Raw genomic sequence first — 18,820 nt, 5'->3', positions numbered from 1 at the left:
TGGGCTGCTTCAAGAAATATTGCTTTTCTCTGGAATGTTTTTTTTTTTTTTTGGTCTAAAATTCCCCTGGTGAGATTAAGAAAAGTTTTTAAAAAGGGCAAGCAGGTAAAAAAACAGCTACCCCCCAAGCTCCACCATCAGGCTGGGGGTAGGCTCCAAAGCTACCCTGTTCTGGGCCGGGGACACGGGTGGTGGGGTTGGGGACAGAGGGACAGCCACGGGGGACCTTCTGTGCTTAGCATGAGAGGGGGGAAATGGGGCAGGTGTATGGGGGTGCCTCCCCCTGGCAGTGGTGTCACTCTCCCTGCGGGGACAAGGCTGGGGAAAGCTCCTGAGCCCACCCAAAGCTTTTCTCTCCTCCTGCTTCAAATGTTAGTTTGGGACCACAAGGAGGGACACGGAGGTGGGGGGGTGCAGACAGGGCAGCAGAGGCAGGGACGGATGTGGGGTGGGACGGGGTGGGGTGGGATGGGACGGGACGGGATGGGATGGATGAGGTTGGATGGGATGAGATGCCACTGGACAGGATGAGATGAGGAAAAAAGGTGGCGGGGAGAAGAGGGACGGCCCTCCCCTGCCCCTCACTGGGACTGCAGGGAGAAGCCCAGCTTGACGCAGGAGAGCTCCTCTCCTTTGCTGCTGACGACCGCCCGCACGCGGTAGTTGCCGTTGGTCATCCAGGAGGGCAGCTCGACGTCGGGCAGGGCGAAGTCGCTGGCTGGCAGGGAGTAGGAGCCCTGCGGAGAGGGGAGATGTGTAAGCAGGACCCCCCCCCGAGCCCCCCCGTCACCCCCCTGAGACCACCCAGGGGCACCGTGGCAGCCTCGCCGCCCGCCCGCGGGCCGTACCGCTTTGAAGGGGCAGTGGCAGGGGATGCCGTAGGTGAGCAGTGGCTCCGGGCAGGGGGTGCCGGGCGGGATGAGGGTGTCGAGGATGGTGCAGATGTCGTCGTAGGTGCAGCTGCCCAGCTGGTCGATGCAGGGCAGCTGGATCCAGAGGTCGCCCAGAGCCTTCTCCACCACCAGCACCGTCTGGAAGAAAAGGTGTACGGCACCAGTACAACCAGCACGGGCGCTCAGCGCTCCCTCCCCAGCTACCTCTCACTCTAGAAACCCTCCGGGACGTCTGCGGGTCCAGCACAAGCCCTCACCTCCTCGGCCTCCTCCCTCCTTCCTCCTTCTGCTTTCGGTTCCTCTCCTCCCACAGGTTTCCCTTCCTCCAGGCTCAGCCTCACCCCTTTCCTCCGAGCTCTGCGTGCACCCGCTGCTTCCCCTCCTCGCTGCCCCAAACCACCTGGCCGGGAGAGGACACGGCACCTTGCCCCCCAGCCCGGCCCCCGGCAGGCACCGCAGTGCTGCTGCTGCTGACCTTGGGCAGCAAGCCATCATGGACGTGTTTGCTCTCATCCCCCAAAGTCCCCCAAAAGTGCTGCGGCACGGCCGGGCTGGCCGGGGCACGTCCCGGGATGGAGCAGCCGGGTCTGGCCACTGCGAAATAAGTGCTGGAAACACCTAGGGCACTTTGCGCTTTGTTTTCTCCCCGGTTGGTACATCCCCGGGACATGAGACGCATCCCAGGCTGCCCATCCACCTGGGGCACGGCTGGGGACACTGAGCCCAGCACCGCTCTGTGCCCGGTGCCCCCAAAGGGCAGCTCATCTTTGGCCATTTTCTGGCTGCCGGTGGTTTCGTGGGGCTCCCTGCCCGCCCTCGTCCCAGCACCCACCTTCAGAGGGGAGGCCATGGCCTTGTTCCCGTTCACGGCCGCGCTGATGCGCAGGTTCCCCGGGATGCTGATGGGGTCGGGCGCCACAGAGAGGCTCTGGAGCACGACGGGATCCTTCCCCTCACCGCAGTTCTCCCAGGAGAAGCCTCCGACCTGCGGCACCGGGGGCGAGAAGAGTCAGATCCCGGGTCAGCCTTGCCCTGGGTTTGCAGGGGGCTTCCCCAGGGCTGGTCCCCCAACACACCTGCCCACAGACAGGCAGAAAATGACCTTCAGCCCCTCCTCAAAGGCCAAACCCTTACTCCCCCTCCTCTCTCAGACTCCCAACCCCACAAGCCCCAGGGCATTTCAGGATCTCCCCATCGGAAAGCAATTACAACACCCCATTTCGTGCACATTTTCCCCCAAACCGTGCTCCCAAGCTGCCACCTCCACACCAGCCAGGTCAGCCTTGGAACACCTGGTGTGCAAACAAGGTGAAAAACCATTTTTCACGCCGGTTTCGGTACCGCAGAGCAAGGGTTGTGAAAGGGAAGGTGAGAGGAAGCGGGCTGGTGGTGTGGGCCGGCGGTGGCCGGAGCCGCTCGGTGCACAGTCGGTGCCCGGGCTGGGGCAGCTCCCGGCCTTGCCTTGGGAAATCGCCTCTCGCTTTGCACTTCAAACGTGGTTTAATATTTCCCCAGTCCCTGGTGCTCAGGAGAGGCAGACGAGCCTGACTCATCAGCCTCCGTGCTCCTTTCCACTCCTCCAGACACCTCGCGGGGCGGGCGCTGAGCCAGCTGGGGGACCTGGGCTGCGGGAACGTCTGGAGGAGCCTGGCGAGCGCCTGGGCCCGCTGGGATAAGGGAAACCCACGAGCGGGGGACGCCAGGCGCACGCAGGGGATGTCACACGGATGGAGGGACATTGTTTGTGTGTCCTGGACCGTTTGCTGGGGGGTTGGGAGGGGGGAATGGGGTCGTGCCTGCAGTGTGGCCAGGAAACCTTGATGCTCCGGCGCTGCTCCTGCTCGCCCTGCTCAGCACCCTGGGCTCACGGGGACGGCCAGGCTCAGCCCTCTGATGTTTCCCCCATGTCCCACCAGTTGGAAAAGCCAGCACCGAGGGCTGGCAGCACCCTTTGCTCCCAAACCACAGCATGGAGCAGAACGATCCCTCGGCGCCAGTGGTGGTGGCAGCCTGGCCCCGCTGGATGCGCCGGCTCGCATCCAGCACCCCTTGGGCAGCCTCTGCCTCCGGGACCGGACGAGCGGGTGGAAGCAGCCAGAGCAGGCGGGGTGCTTCAACCACAGATAAAAAAACCCGAAATCTGAGGCGGGAGGACGCCGGGGCCGTGCAGCACGAGCAGGTTTGGCTGGAGCTGCCCTGCAAGCGGCGGCGGCTGCGCGCCCCGGTGCCCGCCCCGGCGGCGGCGCTGCCCACGCGGGGAGCAGCCCCAGCTGGGTGCGGGGCAAGCCAGGGCACGGGCAACACGTCCTGGTCTTTTGCAAGAGCTCGGAGCCCCGGCGGCCCCGTGCCCGTGGGGCTGAGGGCCCAGAGGTGAGGAGGAAGGGGGACGTTGGAGCGTCGGTGCGTGCGGCTGTGCGCCCCCTGCCCCTTCGCCGAGCCCTGTCCGGCCGTCGTGACCTGCTCTCCCCCCCCAGGCAACATCAGATTCACTGGAAAAGAATAAAAGATTTCCTTCCACAGCACGTGAAAGTCATGGGGAGACTCCCCAGAGCTGCCAGGGTGTCTCCTCTCTGTGTTTTAATCGGCAAGGGTTGATCCACCTGCCTGGCGCTGCGTGGGAGAGCGCACGGAGGGGAGGAATAACGCCGAGGCTGCGCCGAGCACCCGGCCGGCCGAAAGGAGGCCGCCGGGCTTCTCCCGTCCGAGGGATTTGTCCAAACCGAAATTCCTGGCCGCTCAGAGACGGGGGGATCCCGACCTCCAGTCTGCAGCCGTGTGCCCAAGGCTGCGGTGGGCTTCGTGGGGTCCCGCCTGGCCCCCAGCCCTGCTCGGTGACAGCGGGCATCGCCCGGGGCGGTTGGGCAGGGGCAGCAAACACGTTTGCTCCCTTGCAAAACCCCGCAGCGTGGTGAGAGCCCTCCCGGCCGACCACACCGCCCTCAGCTCCCCCACAACCCCCCCTCCAGCCCCCCGGGCCCCCTTCCCTGCAGCCAGGGGAGCGGGGAGGAAGGCTGGGGGCTCTCTCACCTTGCTCAGCCTCCTGGAGCCGCTCCTCTCCACCAGGAGCTGCGGCCGCAAGCCGCCGAGGGCGGCCGGGCACAGCTGCAGCAGGGCGCAGAGCGCCAGCACCAGCCCCGCTGCCGGCATGGCCACGGCGGCTCCGCAGCAAGGTGGCTGCTCCGAAATCGGGGACGGGCGGCGGGGAGGGAGATGCGAGAGGCGAGGCTGGCCGGAGGACGCGAGGAGGTTTGCTGGAGCTCGCCGGGCCTGGGCTGGCAGCGGGGAGGCCGGGGGAGCAGGACGCGCCGTGCGCCGGGGTTGCACCCTGCTAGCTGCACGCCCAGCCCATCTCCTGATTCCCCTCCCTCCACTCGTGCATGCTCACAGACTTTCCCATCCTCCTTTTTTTTTTTTTTTCTTTTCTTTCATCCCTTGTGATTATTTTTTTTTTTCTTTGATTTTTTTTTTTCTCAAAGCGCGGGGCTGGAGCTGCAGGGATGCGGGACGGGAAGCGGTGCCTTCCCAAGCACCCGCGGCTCGCCCTGCACCAGCACGGGGCGGGGGGGGGGGGGCTGCCAGAGCAGGGACACCGAGGTGCCCCCACCGTACCTGGGCACCCACAGCACCCAGCATCGGACAAACCATCTCCCCACCTCCCACCCCCATCTCCAGCCCCGCTCGGGCCGGCTGAGACATCTGCAAGCACGCACAGGGTCTGTACGTGCCCCCCCCCCCGGCCAGGCACAAGCAGCCCCCGTGTCCCCCCCCCTCGCCCCGCACAAGGACACGCAGCAGCTGGAGCAACCTGAGACCCGGCTCCATGCCGCGCGTGCTGCAGCAGGGTGGGGGAACCCAGTTTGCCCCAGCACCCCGCTGCCCACCCCCCACCCCACCCCCGTTTCACCATTTTATGCCCCCCCCCCCCCGTCCCATCCTCCCCCATTCGGGTGCCCCTGCCCAGCCCCGGTTTGGGGTCGTTCCCCACCACCCCCAGGGGACAGCAGGAGGGGACACGACACGAGCGGGGCAGGTCTCAGGCTTTCCTCCCCTCGCGTGCGGATGCCGGCCGAGCTCCCCGTATGGTTCCCGGCCCTGGGAAGGGTGGCCCAGCTCCACCAGCCCTGCCGGAGCTCTATTTTTAGCTTTTCATCCTTATTTAGCAGCACGGCCGGCCGGGAGCACGCAGAAGGACGCGGGAGCGGGCAGGGGCTGGGACGGGTGCTGCCCCCGGCGACAACTGCGCCCCTGATCCCCCTGCCGGGGCTTAAGGGCGAGGAATAAATAGCCCCCATTCCTGCAGGGCCTCCTCCTCCCCGGGAGCAGGGCGGAAAGTTTTCCCCGGGATTGGTTTCACCGTGGGGGCTTGGAGAAAGGGGATGGAGATGCGTGGGGAGAGGCGCAGGCACCCAGCACCGTGCCCTTCGGTGGCCTCGCCACCAGCGTGGGTGAGGGTTTCAGTCCTCCATCCCCGTCCTTTCCACATGGCTTTTTTTCAGTGTAAAAAATAAAATAAAAATAAAAATAAAAATAAAAATTAAAATTAAAATTAAAAAATAAAAATTAAAAAATAAAAATTGAAATTGAATGTGCTGGTATGGAACGTACTGTGATGGCAGGGTAACAACCTTTTTTTGTCTGGAAGATCGCAGAGGCAGGAATGACTGGAAATCACCGCTCGTCCTCCATGTGTGGAGGCCACCAAAGGAGCCCGAGAGGCTTTTTTGGCCCCCGCACGCAGGAGAGCCTTCCCATCTCACACAGCTCCCCAAGCTCCCCCACCCAAGCTGCGCCCAAGTCACGAGGTCTCCGCGGATCTGGCTCAACGCCTTTGATTTGCATAGAAGAAAAGCAGCCGTGAAGATAAGTGACAAGGCTGGCGACTTCGCGGCTCCTTCACAAAAGCAATCCGAGAGCAAACAAAATGGGGGCCAAAGGCTGCGGCCACTGAGCCCCCTCGCTCCATCCCCCTGGGCCTGCTGGGCATCACTGGCTCCTCGCCGCTAAATCTCTTTTTTCCCCTCCTTCCTCTCTTTCTTTCCGTCTGTCTTTCCGTCTTTCCGTCTTTCCTTCTTTCTTTTTTCCAGAAGTGCTGGTTTCTGGAGAAAAAAAGAAAAAAAAAAAAAGGCAGGAGAGGGGAAAAAGGCAATGAACCTGTGCCCATGGGACACCCAGGTGGTGCAGGGGTCCAGCCCCAGGGGGAACCCCCCATGCTGGCACCAGCCCCCCCCCCGCTACCTCCCCGTCCTGCCCAGTCCTCACCAGCTGCAGCTGGAGGGAGAGAGACACTTGAACAGCTTGCACAAATACTTCTCTTATCCATCAGCTTTGGCAAACACTTTAAAGCGCCATCGGTACAAATTAACTCCGCTGGGTCAGCCGCCACCCTACTCACGGCAATTCAGCAGAGCACGAGATAAACCCTCCTGGGATTGCTTTTCCAGGCAAAACCCTTGGGGTGTCTCCAGTCGCTGTCGTTCCCGGGAACCTGGGGAGATCGCAGCCATCCCTGCCACCTCCAAAATCCTGGCAGAAATCCGCGGCCACCCCTGGGACGGGGCAAGGCTGGTGGGGCCAGCACAAGCCCAATTCCCCCCTGCAAAATCCTCTGTGTCCTTCCCAGCTGGCAGCAGCTCTCACCCCCCTGCACTGCCATCCAGGCTGAGAACAGCCCCGCAGCTGCTCTGATTCACATCCTGCTCTTTCCCCACGCCACGGGGGCTGGAGGAGCCGGCAGGTCACCCCCCCAGGCAGGGTGAGGGCAGGGGGACACAGGTGGCACAGCCCGGGGGTGCTTAACGGGGGTCCCAAAGACTTGCTCAGCGAGAAGACTTCGAGGCAAACTTCAAAACAAGACGAAGTCGCCCCGGGTGCGTTGGCCGTGCACTGCTTCTGCTTTCCTGTCTTTGTGCAGGCAGAAATCCCCTCTGCCACGGTCCCCTGCGTCTCCAGCGTGGTTTGCAGACACCAGCCCGCGTGTGCCCGGTGCCCCACACCCCTCAGCACTGCCCGGATGCTTTCTAGGGAGAAGGGGACAAACCGCATGGCCATGTCCTGCTCCTCTCCCCACGGAGAGCCCCTGCTTCACTCGGAAGCAGCTGGGCATTAAAGTTTCCGGCTGTTTAACCACTACCCTGCAAAGGGAGCAGGTTATCGATGCACCGGAGCAGAGGAGAGAAGCACATCAGCAGGGCCGGTAGGGGAAACCTCTCCAGCAGGGCGCATCCTGCGCAGCCCACACAGGAAAGATTGGAGAAACCGAGAAATGGGTAAAATCGAGCTAAAGCAGGAGGTTTTGTGGCAGCACAGGCAGCAGGCAGTGTTGGGGACGAACCAGAGGGATCCAGAGCCAGGCATTGTGGGGCACCTCAGCGCCTCCCATCTGCGCCCCACTACGACCCCGAATCACCACGAGCACGCGTGCGCGCCGCGGGAGGTTTGCCCACCAGCAAGACGTGATGCCAGCCGGACGCTCCTCGGCTGCGCACGCAGTTGTTTGGTTGCAGCCACGGCACCAGCAGCGTGAGTTCAGCCCCAAAATATGCGTGCGCTTCCGCGCTTGCCTGCGCGCGTGCCTTCAGCCTCCGAGCTCTGGCCCAGGATTTTTAATTAACCCTGGAGAGGTGGAGGCCAGCTCCCTGCAGCGAGGAGCCTTTTATCCCGTAAAGGATCTGCTCGGCCTAGCAGCCAAGTGCTGGGGAAGGAGGCTTGCCCCATGCGTGGTGCTGGGGGAGATAAGAGCAGCGACGCTCGCTGCGGTTCCGAGCCGGAGCAGCCGATGCCAGGAAGCCGCCGCGACTCACGGCACTTCTCCCAGGTTCCGCAGCACCTACCCAAGAGGACGCAAGGCAGCCGGTCCCGCCAGTCCCCACCCTCCCATCCCAGAGGCATTTCACAAGTTCCCCCGGGGAAGTGGGGGTGTCCCCGTCCCCGTCCCGGCGTCACCCCAGCAGCTCGGGGCAGCAGCACCACCTCCGAGGCGCGGGTGACGGAGCAGCCGCGCACCTCGGCGCCTCCCCGGTGGCACCCTGCCACCCGCCCAGCCGCGGGCTGCTTGGACTTCTCCCAGGGGAAAGTTGGAAAATGTCAGAACAGAAACTTGTTGACAAAAACTGGCGGTGTTTCCATTCGGGCACAGCCTTGTGACCAGGTTGAAACACTTTTTACGGCAGTGCTGGGTGGCAAAGTTGTTTAGTTTTTGTTTTTTTTTTTTTAAGGTCAGGATGTGTTCTCTTTTAGAAATGTTTGTTATTTTATAGCATTTAAAAAAAAAAATCACCACAACCCAAACACGCGGAGGGACCCGCCTTCTTTGCCCCCAGTTTTTAGGCAGGACACCTTCAAACCCGCGCGTCTCCCTCCCTGCTCAGGACCCTTTTCCCCGCCACAGGATTTCCACCCGGGAAAGGGCACCCTGCCTCCAGACCCAACACTTGGGGCACTTCGGGGTGCTCAGCAGGGGGCTCCCCCAGTCCGCGTGAACCACCCCAAAAGCCCCCTCCCTCCAGCACAGCTGCCAGCAGCAACCCCCCCAAAAAAAAAACCAGCGCCTCCCCACAACCACCCCCCCCCACGACCCAAAACTTCCCGGGGCGACGGCGAAAGCCGGCACGGGCGCTGCCTTCACCCCTCGGCCCTTTTTCCCAGGGCGGGGGGCTCGCAGGGACAACCCCCCCCCCGCCGCAGGCCCCCCCCCTCATCTCGGAGCATCCCAGAGATGCGCGCCCAGGGCCAGCCCCGGGGGCGGGCAGGCGGCGGAGCGGGGCGGGGGGAGCCCTGCCCGCTGCTCGGGGGTGCAGAGCACCCTCTCCCGGCGCTGCCTGCGAGCAGCCTCGGGGATTTTTTTAATTTTTTATTAATTTATTATTTTTTTTCTTCTTCTTCTCTGCTGGGACAGCCCCGGCGGAAGCCGCTGGGGGGGGGTGGGGGGGATGCAGCGCCCCGCGCCCCGAGGCTGAGCGGCTGCGGCCGGGGGCTCCATGGGCTGCACGGGCAGCGCCCTGCGCTGCTGCCCCGCCGGGGGCAAGGTAGGGCTGCGGGGCGCCACGGGGTGTCCGGCGTGGGGACGGGCTCGCGTGGGACGGAGGGGGCGTGGGGTTAGGGTTTGCTCGGGGTTAGGGTTTGCTCGGGGTCCGGGCTTCGCGTGGGGTCAGGGTTTCTCGTGGGGTCCAGATTTCGCGTGGGGTCGGGGTCTGCGTGGAGCTGCGCCTTCGCGTGGGGTCGGGGTTTCGCGTGGGGTCGGGGCGCGCGTGGAGCCCCGGGTGCGCTTCTTGGGCACCGGGGTTTCGCGGGGGGGCTCCCCGCCCGGGTCCCCCCCCCCGCCTGGTTGGAGCGGAGCGGAGCGGGGCAGCGGGGCTGTTTCCCCCCGCTGTGTGTGAGCCCCCCGGTGCGGTGGCAGTGGGGGCACCGGGCACGGCGCGGGGAGCAGCCACCTGTCCCGCTGCACCCCTCCGGGAGAGCCCCCGCACCACGTGGAAGCCGTCCTGAGGGCGGTGAGGCGTGCGGGGTGGTAATGCCCCTCGGAAACGCTTGTCCCGCGTAGGATGGGGATGGGTTCCCCCAGCTGGCCCTCTGCCGTCCCCACAGCATCCCTCCCCGCCCCAAAAGCTGGGTCTCCCCCTTTGCCATGCCCCCCCCCTTGTGCCGCAAGTGACACTTGTGCGGGGGAACGCTTCGAGTCCCCAGCATTGCTCCGCACCAAAGAGGGCTTCTGCAGGATGAACCCCAGAAATTATCCGCGCCTAATTGCTGTCTTTTTTTTGACGTGACCCCGCTGGCCTCGGGGTTGTTGGTGAGGTCGGGCGCGCTGCGTGCACCGCTCTCGTGGGTTGTGGTGGCGGGAGGCTGGCGGGGCAGGAAGAACGTTGGAGGAGCCCCACGGTGCCGGCGCGCCCCTTGCACGGGGAGCCCCTTGCACGGGGAGCCCCTTGCACGGGGAGCCCCTTGCACGGGGGGCAGCGGGAACACGCAGCCCAAACCCGACCCGCTGCTGGGATGTGCGGGGGGAGCAGGCTCGGGGCTTGCGCACACCCGGAGCCAGCAAGTGTCTTTATTTACAGCACTCGCCAGCTCGGCTGCTTCTCTGTATCATGGAAAAAAAAAAAAACGCCCTCCTCTGTGTCATGAGATCAGACGCTACTGGGCCGCTCTGAGAATCCGAGAGCTTGCAAGAAGGGGGCACGGGGCAGGGAGAAATACCAGCCCGGAGGCCCCAGGTGCTGAGAGCCGCACGTTTACCGAAATGCGGAAATTTGAAGGCAGTCTGCAGGCGCCTCCCTTCCTGCGCTCTCGCGCTCTCAGCTCTCAGCTCGGCCCCTGCCGTGCTGCTTGCCGCCCTTCGCACCCCGCACAACATCCCTGCTGCTATGACTGAGTTGCGATTAATCCCGAAAGCGGCACCAAAAACCCCCTTTATGGCCAAAAAGGGTAAAGAAGGGTGCGGAGCCACTGCTGCCCGTGCTCTGGTGCCTGACACGTGGGGTGCGAGACCTCCCCCTGCCCATGGAGCACATCCCTCGGGGCTGCTTGGGGAGGGGGGACCCCACAAACCCCAGGGGGGTCCCGGAGGACCGTGGGGACACGGTGGGGACGTGGCCGGTCCCACGGCGGAGGTGACCTTGGGGAGCGGGCGCGGGGCCGGTTGCGGTGGGCGGCCGGCATACCAGGAGCCCCGGGGGAGGCAGCTTGGCAGCCGCGTCCTTCCCGGCATCGGCATCGCCGGCAGCGGGTGATAAGGCGGCGTGGGCACAGGTGCTGCGGCCAGGGCCTCTTCTCAGGGGCCCCTTCCCCTCCTGGCTCCCTCCATGCGCGGCCTCGAGAAAGTTTGGGGTTGGGGCTTGGACGCTTTCCAGGGCCGGGGTGGGTTTGTTTTGGAGATAGGGGAGCTATATGTAGCAGCGGGAGCCAGGGAGAGAAAGCCCGAACGCAGAGCTCGGGGCTGTCGGCAGCACAAGTGGTTTGTGTACGGAGGTGACGGTCGGCCTGTCGCACGGCCCTGCCAGGGGACAGAGCAGCAGCAGGGAGAGGAAGGCAGGTCCCAAAGAGCCGGGCAGCACCGAGCATCTGCTGGGACCCGGGGAGGCTGTGGGGACAGGGAGGCTGTGGGGACGTTGCCCTAATCCTGCCCCCGCTCTGCACCACGGCCACAAAGCAAAACCTCCAATCTAGGGGCCCGTTCGGGATTTAAATGCCCGTTTCCTGCCTCTTTGTGATTTCATTTGTTGTCGGTAAGGTTGCATAGTTTGATTGCCTAATGCGCATGTAAAACAGGAAAAGGGGAAGAAAAATACGGTGCAGAAAGCCGCCTCGCACGGAAAGATGAAGCAGAGGCTGCAGCTGACCCGCAGCTGCCCGGAGCCTCCACAGCCGCGTGGTGCAGTCCCCACGCCTCGAGGTGACCGGGGTTCGGGTGGAAATCCTGATGAACTGACCCCAAAACAGTTTGTTCCTAGAGGTAGGAAGGGTGCCGTCACTTGTAGCCTCCCGGAAAGCATTCAGATCTGTCTCTTGGCGCTGGCATACCTCTCGCTCCGTTTCTGAGCTTGATGCAGTTTAAAATCAAACCTCTTGAACTGCAGAGGGGCTCCGAGGCTCCTGCTGGATGTAGGGCATGGGAAGAGGGGAAAAGTGCCCCGGATCCATGCTGGGGACGTTGCCTGTGCAGAGCTGGGGGTGCCCAGGGCTCCCTGTCCCCGTGCATCACCTCCGTGGTGGTTTGGGCAGGCGCAGGTCTTTGGGGGCTGCTCCTGCAGGAGGCACCTGCATCCCGCTCCCAGGTCATCCAAAAATCCTTCGGGGGGGTGTGGGAGGACAGTCCTCCAGCGCAGCCTTTGCTTGGTCACAGTGAAGGCTCTGAGGGGGCTTCTGAGGTTCCTGAGGGGGCTTCCGAGGTTCCTGCGGTGCCCCCAGGCTCGCAGAGCCCCAGCCTCTCATCCATCCACCCCCTGCCAAACTCCAAACCCCAGCACGGGACGCGGGGTGGGTTAAATCGTAGAGGGATGCACATCAGCACCTCAGAGGCCCCCACAGCCATCGGGACACCGTGACACGCGGCTGTGACATTTGCCCCGTTATCCCCATTACACGCGGAGCACCATTTGCACCATTACCGGGAGCAGCCCGCTCTGGGCGTCCCCCCCCGGGGGCTCGCACGGAGCAGGAGCGCCCGCGCACCCCGAGCTCCCCGTACCTCCTCGCCCCGCCGCCTGGGCCGGGCTCAGCGCCGCGTCCACCAGCGCCATAGAAGGGAAGACAGAGCCGCGGCTTCGCAGAGGCTCGGAGTTCCCCTGCTCTGTCTGGCAGCCGCGCTCCCCTGCGGCTTCGCAAGGGGGGCCGCCGGGAGGAGAGGCAGCACGCCTCGCTGCTGCTGCGCCTCTCTTTGCTCCCGAGTCCAGCTCCCTGATCTGCTTTGCGTTTTGGGGTCCTGGGCACCCGCAGGCTGCAGGCTGGGACGGGTGGGTCGTTAGGGTCAGCGTGTTTAAGGGTTGCTTTGCCAGGGGCTGGGGAGCAGCCCGCAGCCCTGCCCCAATCCACGGCGATGGCACCAGGGCTGGGTTCGCCCCGCACCGGGGAGGCAGAGCTGTGAGAGCCGGCGAGCTTTGCTTCTCCCTTTCAGCAGCAGATAAAAACACATCAATCTCCCGGCTCTGCTCCCTCCTCCGACCCCAAGTGACCACACGGGACCCCCACAGGGCTGGAAGGCAGCCCGGGGCTCTGGCTCTGGGTCGCGGCAGCCCCGCAGGAGTGCCCCAGGGCCAGCAGCGCATCGTGCGCCCCGAGGTCAGCGCCTGCACCCGCCGCCAGCCCCTGCCTGCAGGCAGCCCTGCCACCGCCCCGACTGCCTCTGATTTATCGCTGCCTTTCCTTCCTCGCTCCGGCACGTGCTGTGTCGAGGCGAGGTTTAAAGCCCGGCAGCGTGGTGTGCTTGGGGTGCTGCACAGCGCCCAGGGCTGGCCCCGAGCATCCCAGGACAGCAGGGACAGGGCAGGAGGAAGGTAGAAAAGCAGCCAAAGTGCTGCCTGCTCTCCCCTGCCAAAAAGTTTTCTGCCCCAGCGTGTTTTGCACCGGCACCTTGTCTTTCTCTGCCAGAGACAGCTGAAAGCCCAGCAGAGACCGGCTTCCCAGGAGCTCACAGCTTTGAAGACAGAGAACGGTGAGAAGGAAACTTGTGTCTCCGTCAATGCCCTGGCTCCATGCGATGCCCTAAAAGCAATAAAACAGCCCCTGGCGGCTGTGCCCGGGGGTGAAGGCTCTGGCTTGGGCACACGATAAGGGAGGGAAGAGACAACAGTGATGGCATCCCATCCCCAGGGGCAGCTGGGTCATTCCTGGGGCAGGAGGCCTCGCAGCCTGCCAACACTATCCCAATTAGCGCTAATTTGCACTGACAGGGCGGGAGGGAGGTTTTTGTCCAGTGGGGAAGAAGAGAGGGGCTGGCCCCAGGCCGCCGTGCTGCCAGGACACCGAAGCGGCGCGGTGAGCAGGATGCGGCCGGCCCCGTCTCAGCCCCGTTTGCGTTGCAGCCAACGCCACCCTACAGCATGGAGCCGGGCAGGAGAAGGCAGCGCCGCGGGACGAGCAGGGCACGGAGGCTGCACAACTGCTCCGAGGACATGAGGAGGAGGAGGAGAGGCTGCAGGGAGCCCCGGGGACAGAGGCCGAGGGACCCCGAGGTGCCAGCACCCAGGTGGGTCGGGAAGGCAGGTGCTGGCGGGGCGCAGCGGGGTGGGGAACGGTCGGCCAGCGGGGACGTTCAGGACACGGACCTGGCACCCCTCCTGCCCCGTGGGACACTCAGGGTCTGTCATCTCCCAGGTGGAAAAGGGAAAAGACGTGGAGCTGAAGGAGCAGCTCTCGGAGCGGTTCGATGCCCTGCGGAGAGAGCACGAGGAGACCCTGCAAGGTGCGCGCCGGCCCCTGGGGAGAGCGATGCTCCCGCAGCCCCCTGGCACTGCCGCAGCCCCTCCAGCTCCTGTGGGGCCGTGGGACACGGGGGTGCCACCACCCGGTGCCACGGCACCGCAGGGCTCGGGCCGGGCTCGCTGTGCGTGTCCTCGTGCCGGTGACACTCGGCACGTGTCCCCCCGCAGAGCTCCGGAGAGCGCACGAGCAGGAGAAGCTGCTGCTGGCGGAGTCCCACCACAGGTCCCAGGAGGCCTTACAGGTACCCAGGGAGAAACCCCCGGGGACGGGGTGCCCACGGAGGACCGCCACAGGGTCCCCAGCATGCCACAGAGACCTTGCCCAGCCCTGGGGTTATCGGGGTGCCCCTGCTCGGGCAGGAAACCCAGACACCCCCCGTCCCGCTTCTTCCCCGGCTGCCAGGAGACGGTGGAGGCGCTGAGGTCCCAGCTGAAGTCCTTCCAGGAGAGGATGAAGCGGGTGGAGGAATCGCTGCTGAGCAGAGACTACAAGAAGCACATCGAGGTGCGGGGAAGCGCGGGACCGGTGGCTCTGCGGGCTGCGCGGGGTCACGGTAGTGTCTGGGAGGCGTCCTGCCCCCAGGTCTTGGCCCAGAGCTTCTCCGATGGACCCTGACAGCGGGTGCACGGGATGGAGCCGGGGGGTCAGCTGAAGGGATGAGTAAAACCCCGTCCTTGGGAGGTGTGGGGGCTGTTTGGGTCCCTTGAGCACAAGCCACGGGCAAAGCCTGGTGCACCAGGGGTTCAAACCCATCCCGGGCCATGGCTAGCTGAGCCAAGGTGGGGACACGGTGGCCCCACGCGCCCACCCTGCTGTGGCTGCTGACCCCCCATTCATCCCCTCCAGGAGCATGGGAGCCCCAGCCCATTCTGGGAACAGGAGCTGGAGAGCCTGCACTTTGTCATCGAGATGAAGAACGAGCACATCCACGGCCTGGACAAGAAGCTGCTGAACCTGGAGACCGTGGTGGGTTCGGAGAGGGGTGTGGGTGGGTTTTGCTCTCTCCATCTCTCCTCCACACCTGAGTACTGTCTGGAAATTGCAGCTGAAGGGGAGCTGGATGGAGCCCGGGTCCTCCCTTGGAGTGTGGAGGGGACGTGGGCGCAGCAGGCAAAGCCACCGCGCTGCCATCGAGATGGCTCCCCAGTGGATGGGGCGTCGGGGGGCCCGGAGGCACGAGGAGCTGGCCATGGGCATTCCCAGCCCCCTCCTCACCCCCACGCTCCCCTTGCAGGTGGAGAGGAACCTGCTGCTGGAGGAGAAGGTGAAAACCCTGCAGCAGGAGAACGAGGACCTGCAGGTGCGCACCCAGAACCACCTGGTGATGACGAGGTAGGTGCTCATCGCGGGCTCACGCCGCGCGCCCAGCGGCTCCTCGGCCGAGCGCAGCACCCACGATATGGGCAGAGGTGGCAGCAGCGGGGCCGTGCGTGCGGCAGCGCCGCTGTTTGCCCGCAGGCAGCTCTCGGAGGAGCTGCTGGCCGCCCGCGGGGCGCTGGAGAAGGAGTCGCAGCTGCGGGAGCAGGCTCGCCGCGAGAAGGAGGAGCTGCTGTACCGCGTGCTCAACGGGGGGGACGGCTCCCCCTTCCCCATCGCCGCTGGAGACGTGCCCCTCATCGCCACGTAGCACCGACGACGGGCTGGCCGGGCTCTCCTCCGGGCACGGGGCCCGGAGATGCTGTCACGAGCGCTTCCGCTCCCGGGGCTGGCCCTCGGGGTGGCCGTGTCCCCGCGGTGGCGCCCTGCACGGGGCGATGGAGCACTTCGTGGGATGCCCACGCCTGCCTTTCCCCAGCCTGCGCCCTCCCTGTGCTGCAGGGGGGCCCTGCACCGTGCCGTGCCCGCACCCCTTCCTCTGGTGTAAGGCCATGGGGCTTTTTTGGGGTAAAAGGGGCCAGCCAGGGCACAGGGACATACATTGGACTGGATCCGACCCCACGCTTGGCTCCGAGCACACCCAGCACCAGTGCTGGAGGTGGGACAGGCACTGGGGGGGCTGTGCCCAGAGAGCCCAGGGCTGTCCCCATCCACGGGGCAGGTCTCCCACCGCGCCCCCCTCTCCCCGCTGCCTCCTCCAGCTCCGTCCCACAGCCCCACGGCTCAGGCACGTCCCCGCTCACCGCCACACCAAAGCCAAGCCCTCCCTGTCCCCGCTGCCCACCAGCCGGCCCCATCACCCCCCCTGAGGCCGGGCAGAGGCTGCGTGCCCGGAGGTGCACAGCTGGGGAGCAGAGCGTCCTCCCCCACGGGGGAAACACCTCCGGCACGGCTGTGGGGTCGCGGCGCACAGGAGGGACACGGGTACGGGCTGGATGCACACGAGCACTTTCCCCTGGGAAAAGTGGCCCTTCCCCGGGGCCGTGTAGCCGACGTGCGTGTGTCTGTGTGTGTTGGTGTGCGTGTGTGCGTGCACCGGGCCCATGTGCTACTGGCTGTAACGATTACGAGTCTACAAGAAGCAGCAGCCTCAAGAACCCAGCGTCGGTGGTTTTTGGAGATTTGGGCGTTTCGGGTAGCATCGTGCGGCAGGGCCCCATGTTCCGCTCGTAGGGTGGGAGCTGCGGCCCCATAGGAAGCCCCCCACTGCTGGGCCCCCTTTTCTGGCTCCTTCCCCTCCTTCTCGGGTTTGGGTGCCCCCGCCCCCAGCCCACGAGCTGCAGCAGGCATCACAGCGTTTCAGCAGACATTTCCGTCCTTTGTGCCGATCTTATCGGGGTCGGGGGAAGGAGGCAGCCAGGAAGGCAGAACCAACCCCCGCGTGCCCGCTCTGCGTCCCCACAGCTCCCCGCAGCCCTGGGGGACGGCAGGACCCCAGCTGGTTGGGGGGACGGTCCCCAGCCTTGCACAGTGGCCTTGGGACAGGCGGGTCACCCTGCTGTGCCAAAACCAGCCGGGGCACAGCACGAGGAGCCTCCCCTCTGCACTGCGCAGCTGGGGATGGGTGGCAGCAGGGAGGATTCGAAGACAAAAACCTACAAAGACCAGCCAAAACACTCGGCTGCTTTATCTGCTCCAAGCAAACCTCCTTGGGCAGGGGCTCGCCGTGAGGGTTGAGGCTGCCGAGGGGGAGCAGCCCCCCGGGCACACGAGGCGGAGGGAGCCGGGTGGGGGGCACCGGCACGTCCCCCCCGACTGGTGCTGGGCGCACAGGCACCGCACCCCCCCGGACCTGTCCCCACACAGCTCCTGGGGCTGCTGGCTCTCGGCGCCGTGACGGATCCCGTAGCCAAAGTAAATGAGGAAACCTGGGAAAAAGTGCAGCAGGGTGGGGGGGTCACTGCTCTCTCCCCCGAACCACCGTGCTCGCCCTTTCCTGTCGCATCGGGCCTCATATCAGAGGACGGGGTGCTCCCACCACTGCCCCCCACATCAAAACCAGGCGTCTCCCCATCCGTCCACCCAGCTCCACTCCGTGGTGAGCAGACACACGGGTGCTCGACCCCACGAGCTTGCTCCTCAGGCCGTGCAGAGCAGGCAGGGCAGCCGGGAGGCCGCGCGGAGCCGTGCCAGCAGGCAGCAGTCGGCGGCGAGGCCGAGGAGCGGCAGGGAGGGCACGCGGGGGGCCTGTGGCCACCGGGCACGGCTCCGTGGGCTGGCCCCGGGCTCGCAGCCCAGCCGGGCTCCCTCTGCTCGCAGCAGGTTGCCAGCAGGCCAGGGGCAGCCCGGCCGCGGGAGCTGAGCCGAGGCTCCTGGCCACGGAGGTGGGTGCCCACGGGGGGGTTGGTTGAGGGGTGCCCATGGTGGGGGGGGTTGGTTTTGGGTGCATCTGGGCAGGAGGTGCTGCAGGACTTGGAGAAGGGGGCAGTAAACCCCCAAAAAGCCTGCCCAAGGGTAACAGGACCTGTTGTCTCTTTTACTGAAGAAGTGCTCTGGTTTGGGCACAGATAGGAGCCCGTTATCTGGCCTGCGGGATGCGGGGGGGGAAGAAACCAAGCCCCCACAGTCCCCATGGAAAACCCCGTGAGCTGTCAGACGCCTCCGGCCGTGCTTTATTACGTGGGGATGCAGCAAAGCCCTGGCAGACCCGAAGCCGACCCAACACAGCCCCTTCCCCACGGGGCTCGCCCCCCCTCCACCCCCGGGTCCTTCTGCCACGAAGCTCCTCGCTCACCACGAAGGACGCGCTCTCAGGGCTCTGAGGCTGCCTCCGGACGAGCAGAGCTGCCGCCAGGACCCCGAGCAGAGGCAGAGGCAGGGCAGCGAGGCGGCCGGCCCCGCAGAGCTGTGGGGGCACCGGGACAGCGCCCTAGGGAGCAGCTCCCCGGGGTGACAAGGGACCAAAGGATGGGGGCTGGCGGCTCACCACAGCGGGTTTGGCTTTTCGTTCTAGCCAGCATGGGAAGCAGAAGGAGGGAGAGGTGTCCTGAGGCGCCAGGCCTCAGCACCACACTCCCCAACCTGTGTCCCCAAGGGAAACCCACGCTGATTCCCCACCTCTGCCACCCGGGTCCCTCTGCCTCCGCGCTCAGCACCTTGGTGAGCTGGAGATGCTTTGGTGGAGATGCTGGTGCCAGGGACAACTCTGAGGCCAACAGACCTCACCCCCAGCCAGGATTTCCTCCTTTGCAGGGACATATTTTCACCCTGCAGCCCCCGACACCCCCCCTCTGGGTGTCCAAGCCTCTCCTCTTTGAAGGAAACTCCCAGCTCCTCGGGATTCCCTGGCCCTGCTTGGCTTCCCCCACGGGCTTCACCCTCAGATGTTTTACACTTTTTACTATTTGTACACCATTCCGTGCTGCGGGGACAGGGGCTCTGGGCTGCCCTGCTGAAGGAGGACATCCTCCAAGCCCTGCTCCAGGTGAGCAGCCAGCCCAGCTGCTCGCCCACCTGCGGCCCCCGCGGACACCGGCACGGCCACCACCGGGCACTGGCGGCGGCTGACTTTGGCCAAAGGGCAGGGCAGAGCCCCCGCCGCGTGCTTCAAGTCCCATAGTCTGCTATTTACGGGGCCGGGAACCCAGCTGGAAACCCAGCACCACCCCAGCACCCATGCGGTTCCCACCACG

The 18,820-nt window shown here is 65.2% G+C and overlaps 2 protein-coding genes and 1 long non-coding RNA gene across 4 annotated transcripts; 1 reads left to right on the top strand and 2 right to left on the bottom strand.

Annotated features, from left to right (window-relative positions):
• Positions 1-23: 23 nt before the first annotated feature.
• Positions 24-4,258, bottom strand: GM2A (ganglioside GM2 activator). Its single transcript, XM_080555667.1, has 4 exons — positions 3,921-4,258; positions 1,726-1,878; positions 849-1,031; positions 24-737 (listed from the first exon to the last, which is right to left on the bottom strand). Exons 1-4 carry the CDS (start codon positions 4,038-4,040, stop codon positions 582-584), a joined length of 612 nt encoding a protein of 203 aa, XP_080411793.1. The 5' UTR covers positions 4,041-4,258; the 3' UTR covers positions 24-581.
• Positions 4,259-5,706: 1,448 nt separating this feature from the next.
• Positions 5,707-8,516, bottom strand: LOC308177837. Its single transcript, XR_013939436.1, has 2 exons — positions 7,337-8,516; positions 5,707-5,989 (listed from the first exon to the last, which is right to left on the bottom strand). It is a non-coding gene; the product is annotated as an uncharacterized lncRNA (long non-coding RNA).
• A 174-nt stretch (positions 8,517-8,690) lies between these two features.
• Positions 8,691-17,527, top strand: CCDC69 (coiled-coil domain containing 69). Of its 2 annotated transcripts, none has more exons than XM_080555662.1 (9): positions 8,691-8,917; positions 12,978-13,041; positions 13,412-13,575; positions 13,704-13,791; positions 13,979-14,052; positions 14,214-14,315; positions 14,658-14,777; positions 15,046-15,143; positions 15,251-17,527. In XM_080555662.1, exons 1-9 carry the CDS (start codon positions 8,870-8,872, stop codon positions 16,359-16,361), a joined length of 1,869 nt encoding a protein of 622 aa, XP_080411788.1. In that variant the 5' UTR covers positions 8,691-8,869; the 3' UTR covers positions 16,362-17,527. The 2 variants fall into 2 exon arrangements, with proteins under 2 accessions (XP_080411788.1, XP_080411789.1); XM_080555663.1 differs by having other exon boundaries at positions 15,270-15,572.
• The last annotated feature ends 1,293 nt before the right edge of the window (positions 17,528-18,820 follow it).

The sequence above is a fragment of the Anser brachyrhynchus genome (genome assembly GCF_964034855.1).
Source record: "Anser brachyrhynchus genome assembly, chromosome: 14".
In the NCBI taxonomy this organism is placed as follows: Eukaryota; Metazoa; Chordata; class Aves; order Anseriformes; family Anatidae; genus Anser; species Anser brachyrhynchus.
Note: the sequence above shows the minus strand (reverse complement) of the source record. Positions and strands in the feature narration are given on the sequence as shown.

Excerpts from the sequence above, each read along its gene's own strand:
- GM2A (XM_080555667.1), bottom strand. The coding sequence starts at position 4,040 with ATGCCGGCAGCGGGGCTGGTGCTGGCGCTCTGCGCCCTGCTGCAGCTG. Across the intron at positions 1,879-3,920 it reads GCTCCAGGAGGCTGAGCAAG|GTCGGAGGCTTCTCCTGGGA; the intron begins GTGAGAGAGCCC and ends CCGGTGCCGCAG. Across the intron at positions 738-848 it reads GCCACTGCCCCTTCAAAGCG|GGCTCCTACTCCCTGCCAGC; the intron begins GTACGGCCCGCG and ends CCCTCTCCGCAG.
- CCDC69 (XM_080555662.1), top strand. The coding sequence starts at position 8,870 with ATGGGCTGCACGGGCAGCGCCCTGCGCTGCTGCCCCGCCGGGGGCAAG. Across the intron at positions 13,042-13,411 it reads AGCTTTGAAGACAGAGAACG|CCAACGCCACCCTACAGCAT; the intron begins GTGAGAAGGAAA and ends TTTGCGTTGCAG. Across the intron at positions 14,316-14,657 it reads ACTACAAGAAGCACATCGAG|GAGCATGGGAGCCCCAGCCC; the intron begins GTGCGGGGAAGC and ends CATCCCCTCCAG.